Raw genomic sequence first — 22,527 nt, forward strand, 5'->3', positions numbered from 1 at the left:
CGAGGTCCCATGTGCAGTATGCGCTTAGCATCCACAGCATCAAAAGGGTCTTCCCTGGAAAAATTCTGTAGTGACGCACTCTCCCTGAGGAGAGTAGACAGAATTTCACACAGGAAAATCTGTCATGATAAAAAGAAGTAGAATAGAATACAAAGAAACACAATGCAACACAATATTTGAACAGTTGAAGACAGTACATGATCATGACATTGATGTATTAAAATGTATCTCTGTGCCATCTTTTCTGTTCTGTGTAGCCGTACTGCATGAGTACATGATCATGACATTGATGTATTAAAATGCATCTCTGTGCCATCTTTTCTGTTCTGTGTAGTCGTACTGCATGAGTACATGATCATGACATTGATGTATTAAAATGCATCTCTGTGCCATCTTTTCTGTTCTGTGTAGCCGTACTGCATGAGTACATGATCATGACATTGATGTATTAAAATGTATCTCTGTGCCATCTTTTCTGTTCTGTGTAGTCGTACTGCATGAGTACATGATCATGACATTGATGTATTAAAATGCATCTCTGTGCCATCTTTTCTGTTCTGTGTAGTCGTACTGCATGGCTTTGCCAACAGCTTGGCGGCTTGCTCTGTATTGTGCTTTCTTGCTGAACTCCCTATGGGGCTTGCTGAGTGAAGCAAGTCACCTGTGATGATGAGGCTGTCTGCTGGTCTTCAGGACATACAGATTCTACAGTCCCTGTTCCTTCTTCTCCATCATCATCATCATCATCATCATCATCATTTTTTTCTTCTCCCTTCACCCAGTGAAGAGTCTGGTACACCACACAAAACAACTGCAGCTTAAGTTCCAGTTATCCAGCCTTACAGTTTTGAAGAGTCATAGAAACCCCATAACATCATTTTAATAATAATAATAATAATAATGATGGTATTTATATAGCGTTGAATCTTGTGCAGAGACAAATCAAAGCGCTTTCGCACCAGTCATTCACACATATGCATAACTCTAAAACTTGAGAAACTGAAGACAAGGAAGAGGCAGGGAAGGGAGGCTATTTTGGCAAGAGGTGAGTTTTAAGGCCAGACTTGAAAGAGCTGAGTGTGGAGACTTGATGAAGCGAAAGAGGAAGTTCATTCCAGTTGCAAAGTCCAGAGACAGAAAGAATGGCGGCCAATAGTCGAGTGTTTGAATCTGGGTATGCATAAACAGAGTGGATCCAAAGCCGGATCGTAGTGAGCAAGATGGAGTGTAGAGGTGAAGGCAGCCGCAGAGATAGGAAGGGGCAGATTTGTGAATACATTTATAACATAGAGTGCTGATTTTGTACTTTATTCTGTGTGAGACAGGGAGCCAGAGAGCTAGTTGAATTTTAGGGGAGTCAACTTCCCTGTGATTTTTATTTTGTATTAAATGAATGGAAAATCGATCACTGAGTCAGTGCTAAGTGTTTGTCATTTGTGTGCACCACTGAAGTGAAATGACTGAGGTAGTTATCAAGGAAATGTTTGAAGGCAGCACGGGGTAAAAGCCATGAATCTGGCATCAACAATTCTCTGTGGACTGCCATCATTAGGACTGCCACAGAATACAGGTGTGGTTGTCTGTGGGAGATAGGGCTGGGATCAATTCTGTAAGTCATGGCACTGAAACAATACACAAGGTTCAGCAACAAAAAGGACAAAAATAAGATAAGAAAAGAAAACATTCCACTTGTTAGCTGGTCTTTTTTTTTGTTTTTTGTTTACAGTGTATACCCTGTGATTGTACAGTCCCTGGTGAAGTTAGCACTTCTCCTGATTGAGACAGGCAGCAGAATAATTTTGTCTGTAACTTTCTGTATGAATGTGTGTGTATGTGACATAGAGAGAGACAGAGAGAAATCATTCTGAAAGGCATCATCCTTAACTGTGAGTATGTGACATAGAGAGAGAGAGAGACAGAGAGAAATCATTCTGAAAGGCATCATCCTTAACTGTGAGTATGTGACATAGAGAGAGAGAGAGAGAGAGAGAGAGAGAGAGAAACCATTCTGAAAGGCATCCTTAACTGTCTGTATGTGACATAGAGAGACAGAGAGAGACAGAGAGAAACCATTCTGAAAGGCATCCTTAACTGTCTGTATGTGACATAGAGAGAGAGAGACAGAGAGAAATCATTCTGAAAGGCATCCTTAACTGTCTGTATGTGACATAGAGAGAGAGAGACAGAGAGAAATCATTCTGAAAGGCATCCTTAACTGTCTGTATGTGACATAGAGAGAGAGAGACAGAGAGAAATCATTCTGAAAGGCATCCTTAACTGTCTGTATGTGACATAGAGAGAGAGAGACAGAGAGAAATCATTCTGAAAGGCATCCTTAACTGTCTGTATGTGACATAGACAGAGAGAGACAGAGAGAAACCATTCTGAAAGGCATCATCCTTAACAAAATACACTGATGACACAAAATAGAAGGCAGCTGCTGACAAGAGTACACAGTGCTCCGTTCTGTCCTGCGTAACAACTGACTGTCCTTTCAGTGCATGAGAATAGGACCAGCATTTGACTGAGTCGTCTTGACCCTGTTTCTGCTGTACTGTCACTGCAAGATCGCCCTCTCCAGAGCTGAGCATGGTCATTATATAGACTCACAGAATTCTCTCAATGGCTGATTTTTTTCTTTCTGTTTTGTTGTTGTTGTTGTTGTTTCTTTTCGATTGTGAGTGTGCAGTTAGTGTTTCCTTTTCCTTGCATGCTTTTTTCATTCTTTTGTGTTAAAGAAAGAAAGAAAAATGGTTACGTTTTGATTTGGCATTGATAAATAATTTCAGATTTATTCTCAGAAAGCAGATATGTGTTTGTAAAAGAAATATACATGTAGTAATTATCTGTCTGTGCAGGTAGTGTTTAGATGACACAGTATAAATGAAAGCACCAATGTAATCTAACTGCTCCAGCTTTACTGGTGTATCGGGACACAGGTTTGGTGTTATATGCTGGGACACAGGTTTGGTGTTATATGCTGGGACACAGGTTTGGTGTTATATGCTGTACCACAGGTTTGGTGTTATATGCTGGGACACAGGTTTGGTGTTATATGCTGGGACACAGGTTTGGTGTTATATGCTGTACCACAGGTTTAGTCACACGGTGTTTGTGGAAACAAGACAGTAACGCCAGTGAATATTTAGGTAGAATCTCAGTATGCCAGTGTGTGTGAGTACCAGAATGGCATTGTGTGGGTGTGAATGACTTTCAGAAGATAGGTTACATAGCATTTTCCATTTCACTGTCAGCTGCTGTATTTTCCTTAACCACTTGACTGCTGCTGAGTAGGATGCTTGTCAGTGAAGGGCTGTCACCTTACTGAGATGAGACAGAGCTGACAGGTCAGGATGTCAGTGAAGGGCTGTCACCTCACTGAGATGAGACAGGGCTTACAGGTCAGGATGTCAGTGAAGGGCTGTCACCTGGCTGAGATGAGACAGAGCTTACAGGTCAGGATGTCAGTGAAGGGCTGTCACCTCACTGATATGAGACAGAGCTTACAGGACAGGATGTCAGTGAAGGGCTGCCACCACACTGAGATGAGACAGAGCTTACAGGTCAGGATGTCAGTGAAGGGCTGTCACCTCACTGAGATAAGACACAACTTACAGGTCAGGATGTCAGTGAAGGGCTACACCTCGCTGAGATAAGGCCGAGCTGACAGGTCAGGATGTCAGTGAAGGGCTGTCACCTCACTGAGATGAGACAGAGCTTACAGGTCAGGATGTCAGTGAAGGGCTGTCACCTCACTGAGATGAGACAGAGCTGACAGGTCAGGATGTCAGTGAAGGGCTGTCACCTCACTGAGATGAGACAGAGCTTACAGGTCAGGATGTCAGTGAAGGGCTGCCACCTCACTGAGATGAGACAGAGCTGACAGGTCAGGATGTCAGTGAAGGGCTGTCACCACACTGAGATGAGACAGAGCTTACAGGTCAGGATGTCAGTGAAGGGCTGTCACCTCACTGAGATGAGACAGAGCTTACAGGTCAGGATGTCAGTGAAGGGCTGTCACCTGGCTGAGATGAGACAGAGCTTACAGGTCAGGATGTCAGTGAAGGGCTGCCACCTCACTGAGATAAGGCCGAGCTGACAGGTCAGGATGTCAGTGAAGGGCTGCCACCTCACTGAGATAAGACAGAGCTTACAGGTCAGGATGTCAGTGAAGGGCTGCCACCTCACTGAGATAAGACAGAGCTTACAGGTCAGGATGTCAGTGAAGGGCTGCCACCTCACTGAGATGAGACAGAGCTGACAGGTCAGGATGTCAGTGAAGGGCTGCCACCTCACTGAGATGAGACAGAGCTGACAGGTCAGGATGTCAGTGAAGGGCTGCCACCTCACTGAGATGAGACAGAGCTGACAGGTCAGGATGTCAGTGAAGGGCTGTCACCTCACTGAGATGAGACAGAGCTTACAGGTCAGGATGTCAGTGAAGGGCTGCCACCTCGCTGAGATAAGACAGAGCTTACAGGTCAGGATGTCAGTGAAGGGCTGCCACCTCACTGAGATAAGACAGAGCGTATAAGTCAGGACGTCTGTCAGTATTCTTTATCTGTACTTCCTCTTGGGACTGCGTAACTTTTGATCATCAAATCAATGGCACCATTGATAACTACACAAAAGTAGTAACAGCACTTCAGACTCACCCCACACTGATCTCCTTTCACCAAGGTTCAGCAGTCAAAGGGTTAAAAAAGAAAGGGCAGTGTAGTGAGAGGCCAGACTGCAAGGGGTTAATGCAATAACAACCTAACATGTATCACTGTGTGAGGGAAGTGACCATGCACTCCAGTTGTGGCTGTGTGTACACGTGTTGGTGTGGTGTGTGTTGTTGTGCAGCATGGCTGTGCGTACACGTGTTGGTGCGATGTGTGTTGTGCAGTGTGGCGCGACTAACCGGTCCTTTTGTCACCATGATCTACAAAATGGTGGTGGGGGATCTCTTCCGCTTCGCCATCATCTATTGCATCTTCCTGGTGGGATTCACACAAGGTAGGGAGGACCGGAGTCAGCCGAGTGGAGGAGTTGTAGAGTTACACAGCCTGTTTGCTGACACCTTAAGGTTCTGTGCTCGGGTCTTGTAGCCAGGTGGTCAGCCACTTGGTTTTTATATCCACTGATCTGTTCATCATACAGGGTTTTGTACTGTAGCATACCAGTCATTGTCAGTGTACAGCATTATGTGATGGACTTGGAATGATTTCTAGGCATGGTTTGTGTGTTGGTTTAGGTCTGTTTGTGCCGTGCAGGGTTGTGAATAGACCCTTCATTCTGTCATTTGTGGGAGTTTAGGTCTGTTTGTGCTGTGCAGGGTTGTGAATAGACCCTTCATTCTGTCATTTGTGGGAGTTTAGGTCTGTTTGTGCTGTGCAGGGTTGTGAATAGACCCTTCATTCTGTCATTTGTGGGAGTTTAGGTCTGTTTGTGCTGTGCAGGATTGTGAATAGACCCTTCATTCTGTCATTTGTGGGAGTTTAGGTCTGTTTGTGCTGTGCAGGATTGTGAATAGACCCTTCATTCTGTCATTTGTGGGAGTTTCATGCAAGGGTTTTGGATGATGGTTACTTAGATTGATATATGTGTGTGTCTGCACATTTGTTTTGGTCTATGCGTGCTTGTGTCTTCACATGTGTGTGTGTGTGTTTATGAACATGATGCAGTTGTTTTTGTGTATGATTTTCCATCACCAGAAAATGATTCTTTGCACATGACACAAAATCTGACTTCCTAATGCATCTCAGACTAACAAGAGCAAGAGTATCAAATTGTGATTGTACAAGAGTCAGATTGAGATGTACGAAAGATTACATGATGATGTCTAGTTTTCAATCATAGCTGATGTTGAATCTCTATTGTCAAAAAATCTGTTTGCTGTATGATACTAATACAGTTTTAAAAATATTATTTAATATTTTATATTTATTTATATTTTATATTTAAAATATTCTGGGAAAATACATTTGATATTACTTGACTTATATCGAAATGGTATTTATTCTTCAAAATGGATTAGTTGTATCAGACAAATTTTAATAGAAGCAGGGTATGACTATGTTTGGGATGCTCAGTTATATCTTGGAGAGGGAATCTTTCTGCAAGAATGTCAACATTGCTTTGAGAGATAGTTTTCAAAATCTATGGAGACATGCTCTAGAGGCGAGTAGTAAATGTTTGTTTTATTGAAATTTCAAAAGTGGATTTGGTAGAGAAAAATATATGTCAAATGCCTGATAATTACGTTATCAGCTTCTTCAGATTTCGAAGTAGTAATCATAAGCTGGAAATAGAAACAGGGAGACACAAAGGTATACCACGAGAGTTACGACTTTGTAAGGTTTGTAACATGTCCGTGATTGGTGATGAGTTCCATTTTATAATGGAATGTCCCAGTTATGATCAGTTACGAAATAGGTATGTTCCTAAAAAAATATTTGTCTCCAAAATCGGTTTTTAATTTTTGGAGTATACTTAAAGGAGGCAAAAAAGTCATTTTAGCTGTAAGTAAGATTAGATTTGCAAATGTTGCATAGCTGTACTTTTGGAGTTAAAAGACGTTTGCGTTTTCTCAACTTTTATTTGACACTGTTGTGTATTTGGAAATGTTTGTTCTGGGCATGAAAAGATTATTTTGCAGTAATCCTCCATACTCCAGTAGGAGTGAAAGGATAATTAAAACTTGAAACTAAGACTGTACTCAAACTAAGATCTCAGAACTGCACCATATATTGTTAACAGTGGTAAAGATGACAGAAATGTTTACAAAAATCAAAGCCAAAAGCAAAACACTGCATATGCAGAAAGTGTTGGGTAAGACACATTCATGAGATGAAAACCAAGTATGAGCAAAAACAGCTGACTGCTAAAAACATTGTTGTTGTTTCTTGTAGTAGCCTCTTTCTTTTCAAACTGAATAACTTAAAAAAAAAAAAAAAAAAGAAGAAAGAAATCATAACACATATACAATAAACAGTTATTTTTTAGTATGATATTTGTGAATCAGGTTAGGTATTTTTGTAACTAAACAGCCAGGGTAGATGGAAGGGGTGGGCAGGGGGTGGGGGGGGGGGGGGGGGGGCACTGGGGGGGTGGAGGACAGGGGGAATATGGAGAAGTTTGTGGGTTAGAGATGGGAGGTGGAGAATAACATGTATGTGTGTATGTGATTATATTTTAATGTACAGCTGTGCTTGACTATGTGTGTATACATATGTATGTGTACGTAACTACATGCATGTATATGAATGTGTATTGTGTGTGCGTGTGTTTATGTAAGTTTGTGCCTGCCTATGTGAGCGTATGTGTTAGGGTAGCTGTTAGATACACATGTATGTTAAAATGTATGTATGCATTGTGTGTGTGTGTGTGTGTGTGTGTGTGTGTGATGTAATGTTTTATGTTAACAAAAGCGTTTTGTAAAGCACCTAGAGCAGATTCCTGGATAGTGTGCTATATAAGTATCCATTATTATTATTATTATTACATACTTTCTTAACTTACTCAGCTTTAGCCGAATTTATTTTGATGTACACATTTTTCTTAGTTCATGCAGTTTTAGTTTATTTGTATTTTATTTTACTTCTTGCGCATGTCGAGCAGTAAATTTCTGTACCTAGACAGCGGTATACCAGTCTTGAGTTGAGTTGTGATGTGGGGTTTCTTGCAGTACAGCTGTGTATTGTGTGGGCGTGTCCCTCTCCATCGTCCTGAAGCAGCAGGTCGTGGTTTCAGGTTTCTTCTTCCTGTTCCGTGACGTGGACAGTGACAACGCTGACGTGGCCAAGTTCTCCAACCTGCCCGAAACCATTCTTAACCTCTTCCAGATGACCCTGGGAGAGTTCAAGGTCAGAGGTCTTCCACAAAGGAGAGAGGAGGGAGTTTGGGGGGGGCTACCTGAATTCTTTTTGTGTGTGTGGGGGGGGGGGGAGGCGGAGGGGGGAAGAGGTGTGGGTGGGGAGGACATCGTTTGTGTGCTGGTCCTTCCACAACATTATTGATATTTGTTAGATTTTCAAACAATCTTTTGTTTGGGTAGCTGTGCTACGTTCGTTTGGTTGGGATGCACACAAGGTATTTTTTTTTTTTTATTCCATCACTCATAAAGCAGACATGGATTACAATCTTTATATTGTTTTTCTTTATGGGAGGTTCAATGGTTGGATGAATTTATGTCAAGTTCATCTTTAAAGACACCCACTTTTGTTCGCGCACATTTTACAAAAAGAAAAAGCTTTTTTAATGTATGATAAATATACTGAGACAGATAGCAAACAAATGGTTTCATCATCATATCTTGCTGGAAGTGCTGTCCGTTGTGATAAAGGAATAGATGTGAATGGATGGGTTGATTGGAAAAGGGCTTCCCCCAGAAGGCCGCATTCCTCACAGAAGCTGTGTTGCAGTGAAGCAGCAGATGGGTGGCTGGTAAGCCAGTATGGATTGCCCCCCTTTTCCCAGCAGGTGCCCCCACTGACTGATGGGGAAGGGTACAGGACTGTGTGCCATAGTCTTGAGCTAGCTTCATTCAAAATGGCCTGCACTGTCTGTCTTTCTGTTTACTGGATAAAGCAGAGGGTGATTGATTCTGTAGATGGTGGTTATTCAGACCTGTTCACCCATATGATTTGAACGTTTTGCAAAAATGTGATGAGCATGGTTGGGGGGTGGGAGGGTGTGGGGGGTGAGAATGCACTTTTGTCCCAAATACTGACGGGCGCAGTAGCCGAGTGGTTAAAGCGTTGGACTGTCAATCTGAGGGTCCCGGGTTCGAATCACGGTGACGGCGCCTGGTGGGTAAAGGGTGGAGATTTTTACAATCTCCCAGGTCAACATATGTGCAGACCTGCTAGTGCCTGAACCCCCTTTGTGTGTATACGCAAGCAGAAGATCAAATACGCACGTTAAAGATCCTGTAATCCATGTCAGCGTTCGGTGGGTTATGGAAACAAGAACATTCCCAGCATGCACACCCCCGAAAGCGGAGTATGGCTGCCTATATGGCGGGGTAAAAACGGTCATACACGTAAAAGCCCACTCGTGTGCATACGAGTGAACGTGGGAGTTGCAGCCCACGAACACAGAAGAAGAAGAAGAAGTCCCAAATACTGCAGTGAGACAGTAATGATGAATCAGCTGTGGAGAAAAATGTGTGCTCATTGTACCTTCTGCATGACAGACTTCATCATTGATTAGTCAGTGTATTCCTTGTGACCAAAGAGAATACACAGTCTTTTTGAAAAATGTTGTTTTTTGTTAAAGAGTACACCAACAGTATTTTGAGGGTGAAGAGTTGTGGTCATTCCTGGATGCCACTAGTGCCTGCCATTCCTTTGCTGCCTGTTCATTAATGGTGTAGTCAGGGATGCAAAGGTAGCATTTGACCTGTCGGTTTCATGCCAGTGCATTTTCGGTTTGCATGTATCATTTTGCAGCAGTCTGTGCAATAATGGTAACGCCAGAAGTAGTACTTCTTTAACTCACTCAGTACGGCCAGTCCTCTCTTCTCCTCTACACAGACCCCTCGGATGTCCAGTGGGTGTCTGACTGACCCAACCTTTAGCTTCCGTTGTCAGAATTGTGGTATTCTTTGTCAACATTCACCTCTTCAGTATAAGAGCCTTCCACTTGCGATATTTTGATGATGGTAATTGGGGTGAAACGCTGTTAACGTCGTCTCTTTCGCCGTTCGTATGGAGAGAGTTAAGGTTGTAATGTTCATCAGCAGTACCTGGGCAGTTGGAGGTCTGCAGGCTGGTGTGTGTTGTTTAATTTAGCCATTGGGTATGACTGGGCTTAACAGTCTGTAGCAGATCAGTAAGTATATGTTGTTTGTTTGTTGTTGTTGTTTTTTGTATGGGGGTGTAAAGGTCAGGAAAAACTTGGTTTAGACAAACGTTTATTCAGAAAACATATTAAACATGTGCACATAAATAGCAGAGTGACAACAAGCTAAGACTTTTATAAGCTCAAGCATGCAATAGATTGTTTTTCGTTTGGTTTAGTTTTATGGCTTGTGAATGTTACACAAAATCAGTAATGTTGAAACAAATGTTTCCCAGTTGCATATTGATGACAGCTATTGATGTCAGTGTTTCCTTCTTTGAGCAGCTGCAGTGATGACAAGAAAAAAACACCACCTTTTGTGTTGTGCAGTATGCAGCCTTTGACTACTCGCGGTACTCCACGCTGACCAAGTTTGTGTTTGCCATCTTCATGATCCTGATGCCCATCCTGCTACTGAACATGCTGATTGCCATGATGGGCAACACCTACAACCAGGTCATCGCCAAGTCAGAAAAAGAGTGGCGCAAACAGGTCCGTTCAAAAGGGCTGTGGTGCTATCTTGGTCACTGTAACGTCCATGCTGACAGTGTCATTTGAGACAGAAGAAAAATCCATGTATAATGGAGCAAGAATTAGGAAAAATGTGTGTCACAGAGTTTGAAAAATCAAAACAAACGTCCAGTTGGACTATTTGATACAAACTTTCAGAAATCTTTAACAATATCTTCATCCTTGAAAAAAGGTCTTCTATACTGACCCAAATTTGGATACTACGCTTTTCATTATCCCAAGATTTGATTATATATTTTTTTTCAATTATTTCATTGTGTAAAGAACAGAAACACATAGTATGGTTGACAAATGTATGTGTGTAGGTGTGTGTTTTTGGTTGACAAATGTATGTGTGTAGGTGTGTGTTTTTGGTTGACAAATGTATGTGTGTAGGTGTGTGTTTTTGGTTGACAAATGTATGTGTGTAGATGTGTGTTTTTGGTTTGGTGTTTTTGGTTGACAAATGTATGTGTGTAGGTGTGTGTTTTTGGTTGACATATGTATGTGTGTAGGTATGTGTTTTTAGTTCACAAATGTATGTGTCTAGGTGTGTGTTTTTGGTTGACAAATGTATGTGTGTAGGTGTATGTGTTTGTTTTTTGGTTGACAAATGTGTGTGTGTAGGTGTGTGTTTTTGGTTGACAAATGTATGTGTGTAGGTATGTGTTTTTAGTTCACAAATGTATGTGTGTAGGTGTGTGTTTTTGGTTGACAGATGTATGTGTGTAGGTGTGTGTTTTTGTTTTTTGGTTGACAAATGTATGTGTGTAGGTGTGTGTGTTTGGTTGACAAATGTATGTGTGTAGGTGTGTGTTTTTGTTTTTTGGTTGACAAATGTATGTGTGTAGGTGTGTGTTTTTGGTTGACAAATGTATGTGTGTAGGTGTGTGTTTTTGGTTGACTGTGTGCTTTGTTAGGTGTCACACTGCTTTGAGAATGGTTGCATGTAGGAATGGGTACAGCACAGATTTGTAAAGTTCGTTTTAAATTCTACATACGACATGAAACGGAAAACATGCAGACTGTTTAATGATGAAATATATTGTAGTTATGGGAAAATAGTTGCATATTGATGACAAAATATATTGAAGTTGTGGGAAACTTGTAACTATATAACTTTTTTTTTTATGTCTTAATTGTAAATGATCTTGGAAAGGATGGATTATGCAGAAATACATACTTTTTATATGCTATATTTTATTCAGTATTTGCTTTATAGTCATGAGTCAAACACAGTGAATATGAAACTTGGTGAATAGATTGCTTGTTTAAAAGTTGTGTACTGTATTTGATGCTCAGTATCTGTAATGCTGCTGTTGTCTGGCAGCTGCTTTGATAAATTGTTGTGTACACCAGTCAATCTATGCTTGTGCACCATTTGAAAACTAACATTGATTCATCTGTGACGGGCGCAATAGCCGAGTGGTTAAAGCGTTGGACTGTCAATCTGAGGGTCCCGGGTTCGAATCACGGTGACGGCGCCTGGTGGGTAAAGGGTGGAGATTTTTACGATCTCCCAGGTCAACATATGTGCAGACCTGCTAGTGCCTGAACCCCCTTCGTGTGTATATGCAAGCAGAAGATCAAATACGCACGTTAAAGATCCTGTAATCCATGTCAGCGTTCAGTGGGTTATGGAAACAAGAACATACCCAGCATGCACACCCCCGAAAACGGAGTATGGCTGCCTACATGGCAGGGTAAAAACGGTCATACACGTAAAAGCCCACTCGTGTGCATACGAGTGAACGTGGGAGTTGCAGCCCACGAACGCAGAAGAAAAAGAAGAAGATTCGTCTGTGGTTTCTGTTGCATGGGAAGTTGAAGCGTTGGTGAACCAGTGTGACAGTGTGTGTGTGTGTGTGTGTGCAGTGGGCCAAGATTGTGGTGGTACTGGAGAGAGGCTTCTCCAAGAAGCAGCTGCGTCGCTTCCAGATGGAATACTCGGTGAAGCTGGCAGGTCCTCCCAAATACCAGCTGGGGGAATACTGTGATTCCAACATGGAACAGAGGGCACTGGTCGTCATCAAATCAACCACCAAGTCTCGTGCCAAGATGATCAAAGCTGCTGTCCTTAACTGGAAGGTAAAGATATGTGGGGGTTTTTTTTGTCTGTTTTTTTTTTAAGCTGTACTTTCATAGTCCTGTGTGCAAGATTATCAAACAACTGTCCTTAACTGGAAGGTAAAGACTTACGGGTTTTCTGGTTGGTTGGTTGGTTTTTTCTGCTGTTCTTTCATAGTCCTATTTGTAAGATTATCAGAGCAGCTGTCCTTAACTGGAAAGTAAAGACTTATGGGTTTTTTGGTTGGTTGGTTGGTTTTTTCTACTGTTCTTTCATAGTCCTATTTGTAAGATTATCAAATGCAGCTGTCCTTAACTGGAAGGTAAAGACTTATGGGTTTTTTGGTTGGTTGGTTGGGTTTTTCTACTGTTCTTTCATAGTCCTATTTGTAAGATTATCAGAGCAGCTGTCCTTAACTGGAAAGTAAAGACTTATGGTTTTTGTTTTCTGCTGTACTTTTATAGTACTGTGTCTGACAGAACATACACATGGATCATTCCAGTTCTGACACACAGCACACACACAAGCAGATCACTGGGGGGGATAAAGATGTGCAGTGATGGTCAGAAAATGAGAACGAGACAACCAAAAGTTCATCTGTGAAAATCTTGATATTCGTGTAGTTCCTCTCTTCCTCAGGAGCCCGGTGTAAATATGCTGTTGTGCACTTTTTTTTCTTTTTTTAAATTTTTTTTTACAACATTCTGATTTGTATTTTTTAATGCAGCTTACTAATGAAACTCTTGCTGTGTGTGTGTGTGTGTGTGTGTGTGTGTGTGTGTGTGTGTGTGTGTATAACACACCACAAAATGGCTCCGTCACCATACTTACATGGTGGGGTGCACTTTATGTATGTGTGTGTGTGTGTGTTTTCTCTCAGCAGTAATAAAATGGTCAGACTTAGTTTAGGGCAGACCCAGTGCCTGGAAAAGAGTCCACATGTGTGGTGTGTGCGTGTTTCAGAAACTGGGCAAAGAGGTGACGCGCCAGATGAGGGAGTGGAAGGTGAAGGGGTCAAAAGGCACCTTCACGGTGCAGAAGCGGCGCGGCACCATCGCGCTGGAGGACATGGGTCTGCCCAACCTGTCGGGCGCCGTGGCCCAGCTGGCCTGGGAGAAGGACATCAACCTGGTGTCCGGGGCCACCCCTCGCTCCCCGGGGGAAGGACCTTCCCACAGTGAGCAGGAGAAGGCGGGAGAGGCCAGGGAGCAGGCTCCTCCAGTGGCCAACGGGGGCCCCGCCCTCCCCAACGGCTCTGCTGTCCAGCAGCTGCATCAGCAGAACCTGACGGCCGCTGTGCGACGCCCCCGCAACCTGGTCTACAACCGTGTGGCGCCCCTGCTGCCCCCCCTGCCTCAGGAAGACAACAGTGCTCTGCCCTTTATCCAGGGTCAGGAAGGACACATGTCAGTGTCGGATCAAGGGGACGGAACACAGGGACAGAAGAGCAAGTCCATCAGTCGGGCCAGCGTTGTGGCTCTGGACCTCAAGTCCCTCTCCTCCTGGGGAGAGACCACTGAGCCATCAGTCACTGAGGAAACACCCCGACCTCTGCTGTCCCCCAAGAAAGGCCCCGGCCTTGGAGGCTTCAAGAGCCAGGAAGGGAACTCACAGTCCCCCCGCAAGTCTCTCTCAGGAGAAAGCAGAGACATTGAGGCTGGCAGACTGTCTCCTAGAAAAGTAGCCTCTTCTGGCACATTCAAGGATCTGGAATCTGGGGTGGGGGTGGAAACAGCCATCACTCAGTCTGAAGTTCCAGAAGTGGCTTTCAGCCCTGAGGGCAGCCGTCACAAGAAGAAGAAAGGGAAAAGCGGTAAACAGTCCAAAGAGAACTCACCCAAAAAGTCTGTGGACGTGAGGTCAGACTCCCCCCACCCTCCATCGGGGGACTTTGACTCTCTGGGTCAGTACTCTCAGGGTCACAGCTCCCAGGACCAGGCTGACAAAGACAGCAGTGCGTAGTCACGTCAGTGCACCCCCCTGTCAGCAACGTCCCACTTCTTTCCTGCTTCAAATCAAAATACACCCTGGCTAGTGGCACTGGTTTGTGGCCAAAAACAGCTGTCACCTGCAATGGATAATGGGAAACAGTTGTCTGTTTGTAGGTAGGATGAAGAAATAAACATTTATGCATTTTAAAAACAAAAGACTGGTAGTAGTAAATTCTTTGTTCCACCAGTTTTGTATGTGTAGAGGATGTTTGTGGATGCCGTGTCCCTTCTGATGTCATGCTACCTTCTGCTGGACACTGCACTGACTGATGGAAGTCATGACTCACTGTACAGTCCCACCTGGTTGCCAAGGGAAATGTCTGATGGAACTTGTTTTTGTTTGTGCGTGCGAGTGCCAGTGTTTGGATAGTCAGAACAGCACCATACTTGTTCGCTTCCGGTCATTGCTTGGAAATTTATGCAAAGTACTTCTTTGTCAGCTGTTTGGTCCAGACAGGGTGTTTAACTCCAGTTGTTGTACCAAGCCAACAAAAAGTGATTCTGTCCCCTTCAGGCAGAGGAAGGGAAGGAGAGTGAATGTCCCGTGGAATTCAGCTCAAGGTACGCCATAGTCATGCTGCTGATATATACACAACAGTTCAGAACTTGTCCTTTCTTGGGATCATTTTTGTCTGCAGTGAAAGGGGTTTTGAAATGTTAGTAATTATGACGTTGTCTCCAGTCTGTTGATACCTGGGTATTTTGCTGATACATATCAGATTATGAAATTATCTCCAGTCTGTTGATACCTGGGTATTTTACTGATACATATCAGATTATGAAATTATCTTCAGTCTGTTGATACCTGGGTATTTTGCTGATACATATCAGATTATGAAATTATCTTCAGTCTGTTGATACCTGGGTATTTTACTGATACATATCAGATTATGAAATTATCTCCAGTCTGTTGATACCTGGGTATTTTACTGATACATATCAGATTATGAAATTATCTCCAGTCTATTGGTACCTGGGTATTTTGCTGATACATATCAGATTGTGAAATTATCTTCAGTCTGTTGATACCTGGGTATTTTACTGATACATATCAGATTATGAAATTATCTTCAGTCTATTGATAATGATATTTTGCTTGCACATATCAGAAACAAAGAAGTCTTTGGATGTTGTAAATACATATTAAACATCAAAATATCTCATCCAAATACTAAATGTCAACAACAATAAAAGGAAATTGTTCCTGTTTTTGATGCCATGATGGTATCAACCGCTTTTTTATGTGGAGAACATTGACGTTGACTGGTCATGTACCGTGTTAGTTTTGTTCGTTGTTATTGATTGAATACAGGTTGATTTGAAACACAGAGAGGGAGTGAGCAGACAAAACTCAAGACTGATGTGTTTAGCTTCAGAGATCAGCACATCTGGCCAGCATCAGGAGTTCTCTGTGAAACAAATATGTACTCATGAAGACTGGGGACCAAGAAACTCCTGTTTGTGTGCATACACATATTTGTGCGTGCACACATACATGCATGCACACGCACACACTTGCATACACACACACACACATGCATACACTCACACATGCACATCCACACATGTATGCACACATATATACATCAAATGCATAATTACACACCAAACACACACACACTCACACACACACAGAGTGAATAAAAAGCTTCAGTGACCTATATCAGAGGTGCCAACCAGTGCACATTGTGGTAAGATGAAATGAACAAATTGAAGACTTTGTAAAAAGTGTGGTTCCACTCGATTCAACAAGGTCACTTCAGTTATTCAACATTTTGGTTGTTCTTCATGTCAAGTGTCACTAAATAAAATGACATTGTGGTCGATTCCAAAGCATGGCCCAGTCTACACCTACCACACAATACATAAGGTCAGCCACATGCTGTTTAAAACAATGGTGAGTTGTGCTGTTCAGATGAAACGAAAAGCAACAGGAAATGAAAGTGAAAATAATAAAAAGTACAAGGTGTGTCATCAGTGTGTTTTCTCCATTTACAATCAAATCCGTCCTTGCATTATTGTGTCACATATTGTCCAACATGTACGCCAGTGATTTCGACTTCCATTTTGTGATCAGTCATGGAGCATGGATATTTTTTGATTATTTACTTGCTCGCATACTGAAAAGCTTATTTATACAGCAGCTTAATGGGCCAATTTATAATTTTTTTTAAACTATGTACATATTCTGTTTATCAAATATTTATATTGTCTTAGGAAGCAGTGGTTGATATAAGTCACAACAAATTTTATGGAAACTGTGATTCATAAAAACAAGAAATTAGAAGAGTTTAAATAAATACAGATGTACATTGCAAAGGGTACTGATACAAGGACCCAGAGGCTATCACCTCTGTGTGTTTTGAAGAAATGCATGAACAGCCTGTTGATAAAATTTCAAGATCTACAGCTTGACTGGAATCCAAACGACTGACATGTAACTGAAGATGAATTCTGGAAAAGGTGTTGTTTTGGGAGTTGATGCAGAGGAATCTGTCTTGCCAGTAACCATGCCTAGATTTATGTTGATGACTGTGATTTGGCAGGCCTGTTAATAGTCATATACTGTTTGAATTTCATGTTATATGCGTATATGCCAAGATGGGTTTTTGTTGTCTTTGAGTGCAGAAAAGGCACTTTGGGGTTGTTTCCCAGTATCTTGTTCAGATGTGATATTTTGAAGCTCAAAATATACAGAGTGTACAGTGTTGAGAAAAACAAACAGAAAAACTTGTACATACATGTCAGATCAATGTTCAATTTAGTGGAAATCTGCTGCTTGAAGTAAGGTCCATTTTTTGTGAAAATAAGTTGCCGCATTTCCATTGGTGTGCCTGTTTATGTGATTCAGTCTGTGAAGACCATTATGAGAGACAGGTGTGTAGTCCTTGAGACAGGTGTGTAGTCCTCGAGAGAGGTGTGTAGTCCTCGAGAGAGGTGTGTAGCAGTGACCTTGTCTCCTTTTTTCAGTGTATTCTTTTTCTTTTTTTGTTGTTGTCTTAACAGATCTGTGTGAAATTCAGGCTGCTTTCCCTTGGGAGAGGCTATTATCACAGTGCAACACCACCAGTATGTTTTTGGGGGGTGTTTTTTCTCGTACATCTTTCATGAAAAGGCCTCCACAGTTGTGTTACTGCTTTCTGCATATTGGCTTGTTTCATTTGTGTGTTGGCCAAGTCTGCTGTGCAGAGACTCTAGTTCAGATACATGTTGTGGGAATCTGCTGCTTAGCGATTTCTGTACATTGGTGTGTTTGGTTTATGTCAGGCAAGTGTGTTGTGAAGAGACTACTGGTAGTTAAGATACATGTTGTGGGAATCTGCTGCTTAGCGATTTCTGTACATTGGTGTGTTTGGTTTATGTCAGGCAAGTGTGTTGTGAAGAGACTACTGGTAGTTAAGATACATGTTGTGGGAATCTGCTGCTTAGCGATTTCTGTACATTTGTGTTTCATTTATGTCAGGCAAGTCTGTTGTGAAGAGACTAGTTAAGATACATGTTGTGGGAATCTGCTGCTTAACAATTTCTGGAAATCTGCTTTTTATGATTCTGGAAATCTGCTGCTTAATGATTTTGGGAAAACTGCTGCTTAATGATTTAAAAAAAAAAAAAATCTGCTGCTTAACGATTTTTGGACAGGGTGGTGTAGACTTGTGCTGCTTGCTGTGTGTCCTGGCTGGGTAACGTAACGGAGGAACCTGCCGGAATATTGGGACAGCCCTCCTGCCCCTGTGCAGTTCCCCACTTTACCCATGTTCTGGTTCATATGAGGGGTTTGGGTTGTTGTTATTTTTGTGTACAGTTTGTATTTGTGTAGTCTTCCCTATCATTTGCATGTTGTCAGACGAGCATGCTTGATGCATGGTAAAACAGTTCACCGAACATGATAAACCATTGATCGTACAGAGTGGTCAGATTTGCACACAAACACCATGGACGAGTTAGATCATGATGGCTGATCTTTTTTTTTTTTTTTTTCTTAATTCATTTGAAAGAGGTGATAATTGCTCATTAAAAAAATCATTTGGATGGTGGTGAAGATAATGAATGGCTGAGTGTCTGTATCCCCGTTAGCCATATCACTCAAGGTGGGTGCCAACGTTAAAATCTGAATGCAACTGACTGTTGTGGATTATGTCCACTACCACCAACCTCCTCTCTCCATATCTACATGTTTATCTTTCAGGGCCGGCTTGCATGAGGTGATCTTTACAGTGCTAAGTTGGTTTTGAGTTTGAAATGTTCCTAAGTATATGGAATTTACTTTGGAGTTGGGAACATTCTTAACTCTAAGCAAACTTTGCGCTGCTGAGTTCGTTCATGCAACCCACTCTAAGACCTTTGTTATTCATTCACCATTTGTTAGCTTTGTCAGGCCTTTGTTATTCATTCACCATTTGTCAGCTTTGTCAGGCCTTTGTTATTCATTCACCATTTGTTAGCTTTGTCAGGCCTTTGTTATTCATTCACCATTTGTCAGCTTTGTCAGATCTTTGTTATTCATTCACCATTTGTCAGCTTTGTCAGAACTCTGTTATTCATTCACCATTTGTTAGCTTTGTCAGGCCTTTGTTATTCATTCACCATTTGTTAGCTTTGTCAGGCCTTTGTTATTCATTCACCATTTGTTAGCTTTGTCAAATTTGTACAAAGGGTCCAGTGCGTGACTGTGGAAGTGTGAATGTCATGTGGTGACGTCCTCTCTGACATGTAAAAATAGGCAATGGTCGTTTGCTGTTAGGCATCTTTTGTCTCCAGCACAGCAATCGGGATCTTCCATTCCATGCTACACCTCTCTTCTTCTCTGCTTTTCTTATATTGTTTGTGTGCGTTTGTATGTGTGCTAGATCTTGTGACCAATATTTTTAACTTGAGATATCTGACTTTTTACTGTTCCCATCTCCTCCTCCACTCAGGCCAGATTAACATTGTACGTATGTGTGTGTGTGTGTGTGTGTGTGTATGTGTGCATGTGTGTGTGTGCATGTGTGTGTGTGTGTGTGTGTTGTGCATATGCGCACCTCAACATGCATATTATTTTGAAAAAGTCTTTGAACATACTGTCGTAGATACCACACATGTTTTGTGTTATCAGACATCCACAGACATTTACCCACACCTCATCCTGTGTTGTAACTTACGTTGGTCATTGCTGTTCATGCAGAACATATATCTGCACATAGCAATTTGTTGAAGTCAGATATGATACATTCGGGGTGCACATGAATGATCTAAAACTGAATGATGGTGAATACATGGGGTCATTCTATAGAGTGATAGATTCTAGTGATCAAAAAGTTCCCACAAGATGACAACTTTGAATACTCCTTTAATGATACTTAGTTTTAAACTTCATATACAAAATCTCATGGGGAAGAATGAAGATTTAGGGAGGAAACAAAAAGGGTAAGGAAAAACAAGTGATGTTTCGTTGATGCAGTATTGTGTTGATAATTGCGTATAAAGTTTGTTTTTGGTTGTGTCTTATATATATGGCTTTTCACTTTCTACTTCCACATGAACAGGATGAAGTATAGTGAGTGCTTGGGAGTTGTCTTAATTGAAACAAATCTCATTGTTGCTTATTACATCTCAAAGTAGACAGTTAAGAAGTGTTCCAGACACTCAGTATATTTATTTCTGTTACAGAAAATTGCATTTATTTCATTTTGGCACTTCCAGTCTTTGTGTCTATGCTTTAATTTTACCAGATTGTTTTTTCTCTTCAGGGTACTTATTTGTCCTATGTAAAGTGTTTGTGTTTGTACACTCCGTTGAGTTATATTGAACGTTCTGTATGGGATTCTTTAGAATCTTAAACTTTAGGCTCAAACAAGTTTTGTGGAATGAGCGTCTGATATTATTAGTCATCAGTTGGCATTTATTTGTCATAACTAGCAGATTTATATCACTTTTACATACAGACATATCTATCACATGTAGTGATGTACTTACAAAACATATATTTTGTTATTCATGGAACAGTTGCAGAAAATTTAAAGTTATTTATCATGTGTACTTATAAAGCATGCTTTTTATATATATATATTCATGTAGTTATCCCTTGAAGAATTAGAGGATGCCTCAAGTTATTTTTGACTTTTTGGAAAATTATAGTCTTGTACTGTTAGTTTTTTCACTGTTTTGTTTTCTTGGATTGATATAATTGTACAATTGCTGTTATATATCATGACAACCATACCATGTTACTAGAAGAAATTATTTCTGCTTAAACGATCTCCAAGATCTCTTGAAACCTGATAAGTACGTACCCCCCTCTCTCTTTCTCTTTCTTGCCTCTGGCTTTCTGTTTCTTCTCTCCACATTTCTCATCACATGAGTTAAGGAAAAGGAACTTGAAACTCAAGTTTGTGGATTTCACAACAGAATCCTGTTCATTCTCTGTGAAGGTCTGTGTATCATGGCCCAAGATTCATGTATTACACTCCTCCTCCTTTCTCCTTGACTCCAGGTACTTTGAAGCATCTCAGTGAGTGAACTTTTTTTTTTACCTGACACAGTCAGGGATGTTTGGTGGGAAAGGTGTATCTCCTTTGATTTAACTGACTGCAAGGACTGCGTTGGTGGTTGATAATTGGTGGGAGTTATTTGTTAGAGTCTGCAGGAGGTAAAGAGGAACACATTGTCCTTTTGTTGTGACATTACAGTTTTCACCGGGGGGAGGGGAAGGGGGGTTGGTGGAGGTTTTTTAGTTAGATTCCATGCTTTTTACGAAATGTATATTTTGTAAATGTGAACATCCCTTCCTGAAAAGAAAAGAACTTTTTTGACTGAAAAGACGTCATTGTTCTTAGATGCCAGTTTTTTTTTTAAACAAGGAATGAAGTTTGTTAAAGTGACTTTCAATATCAGACAGGATGTTATTGGATTGAATTTTATTCTGAGACCAGTAATGATTTCGTCCATATGACCAGATGATTTGTCAGTATCAATGTGTGAATTGTAAATGTTCTTGCATCAGTGACCTTGTCTCTTACTGCAAAAGTAACAATAGTCTTGAATTGATTTGTGATTTTAGAAACATTGCTGTTAGATACAAATTGTGACGTGGTTTTGTTTCAGATGAGTCGCGCATCAGCAACTAACATATCAAAATGAATGTTAAATGAATATAAATACTTCATGAAATGTTGTGGGTGAAAGTCTGTGCATGATCTTACTGCAGGTTACTGCTGAAATGAATCTGATTCCTTGATCATGTTTGTTTAAAAGAGAAAAAGTAGCATTATCATGTTGTTGTTTTTTAAAAAGAAGTAGCATTATACTTGTCGTTTTAATGCTGCCATCAAAGACTGCTTCAAAGTTTGTAAACATTTACAAAATAGACAACTCCACAGATTATACTGTGCTGCAGAAATGTGCTGATGTATTTTGCATCCTTTGTTTTTTATTTGTGGTTGTTACTGCTGAAAGATTTTTTCCATTTTGTTATTGTTTTAGTTCAGTTGATGAATTGCATTTACAAGCACCCATCGACATATACAACTGCTGAACCCTCGGCAATTTGGTGGGCATGGAATTTCTGTATGCAATTGGAAAAATGTTAGTGTGAGTGGCAGCATGCTTTTTTGTGTGATGTGTTGGTGAATATTATGAGGCAAGTGTCAAAACTTAACCGTCCCTTCATTTTGATAGGCTGTGGTTCGTAGACTGACCTAGAAATTGAAAGATGGTGGTATGTGTATTTTCCTGTGGGAAGGAGTTTGATGTCAGAGAGCCATGGCAACAACAAAGCACGGAATCCTGCAGACAGTGATTGAAAAAGTGTGTCACTTCTTGTGGCTGGTGTTACAAATGGCCATCCTCCTGAGAAACCATAAGAGCAGCGCCCTCGTCCTAAACCTTCTTCCGTTTTCTTGAACAGCCACAAGTCCGTCAGTAGTGTTCTGCGTTTTCCCTCTGTTGTTGGTTACACTTAACAACATTTTCATGTCACACCCTGCCTGCCCTCACCTCTGTCTGTGTGATGTGCAACAGTACACACCCGTGTTCATGAACATCACACTGGATACATATACAGTTGAATCACATCTTTTGCACTGCTCTCTTCACGTTCATTTTGGATACTGTGCATTACACAGGGTGATAGATTAATCCCAGACAATAATC

The 22,527-nt window shown here is 41.3% G+C and overlaps 1 protein-coding gene across 1 annotated transcript in view; it reads left to right on the forward strand.

The window, feature by feature from the left end:
* Window positions 1-18,364, forward strand: part of LOC143299692 (uncharacterized) — a 47,395-nt gene extending 29,031 nt beyond the window's left edge. The window contains exons 12-16 of the mRNA XM_076613049.1: window positions 4,892-5,001; window positions 7,738-7,850; window positions 10,159-10,320; window positions 12,214-12,426; window positions 13,370-18,364. Of these exons, the coding sequence (XP_076469164.1) occupies window positions 4,892-5,001; window positions 7,738-7,850; window positions 10,159-10,320; window positions 12,214-12,426; window positions 13,370-14,368 (1,597 nt within the window). The 3' untranslated portion in view covers window positions 14,369-18,364. The remainder of the gene's footprint in view (window positions 1-4,891; window positions 5,002-7,737; window positions 7,851-10,158; window positions 10,321-12,213; window positions 12,427-13,369) is intronic.
* Window positions 18,365-22,527: the final 4,163 nt, after the last annotated feature.

This window comes from Babylonia areolata, chromosome 25, assembly GCF_041734735.1.
Source record: "Babylonia areolata isolate BAREFJ2019XMU chromosome 25, ASM4173473v1, whole genome shotgun sequence".
Taxonomy (NCBI): domain Eukaryota; kingdom Metazoa; phylum Mollusca; class Gastropoda; order Neogastropoda; family Buccinidae; genus Babylonia; species Babylonia areolata.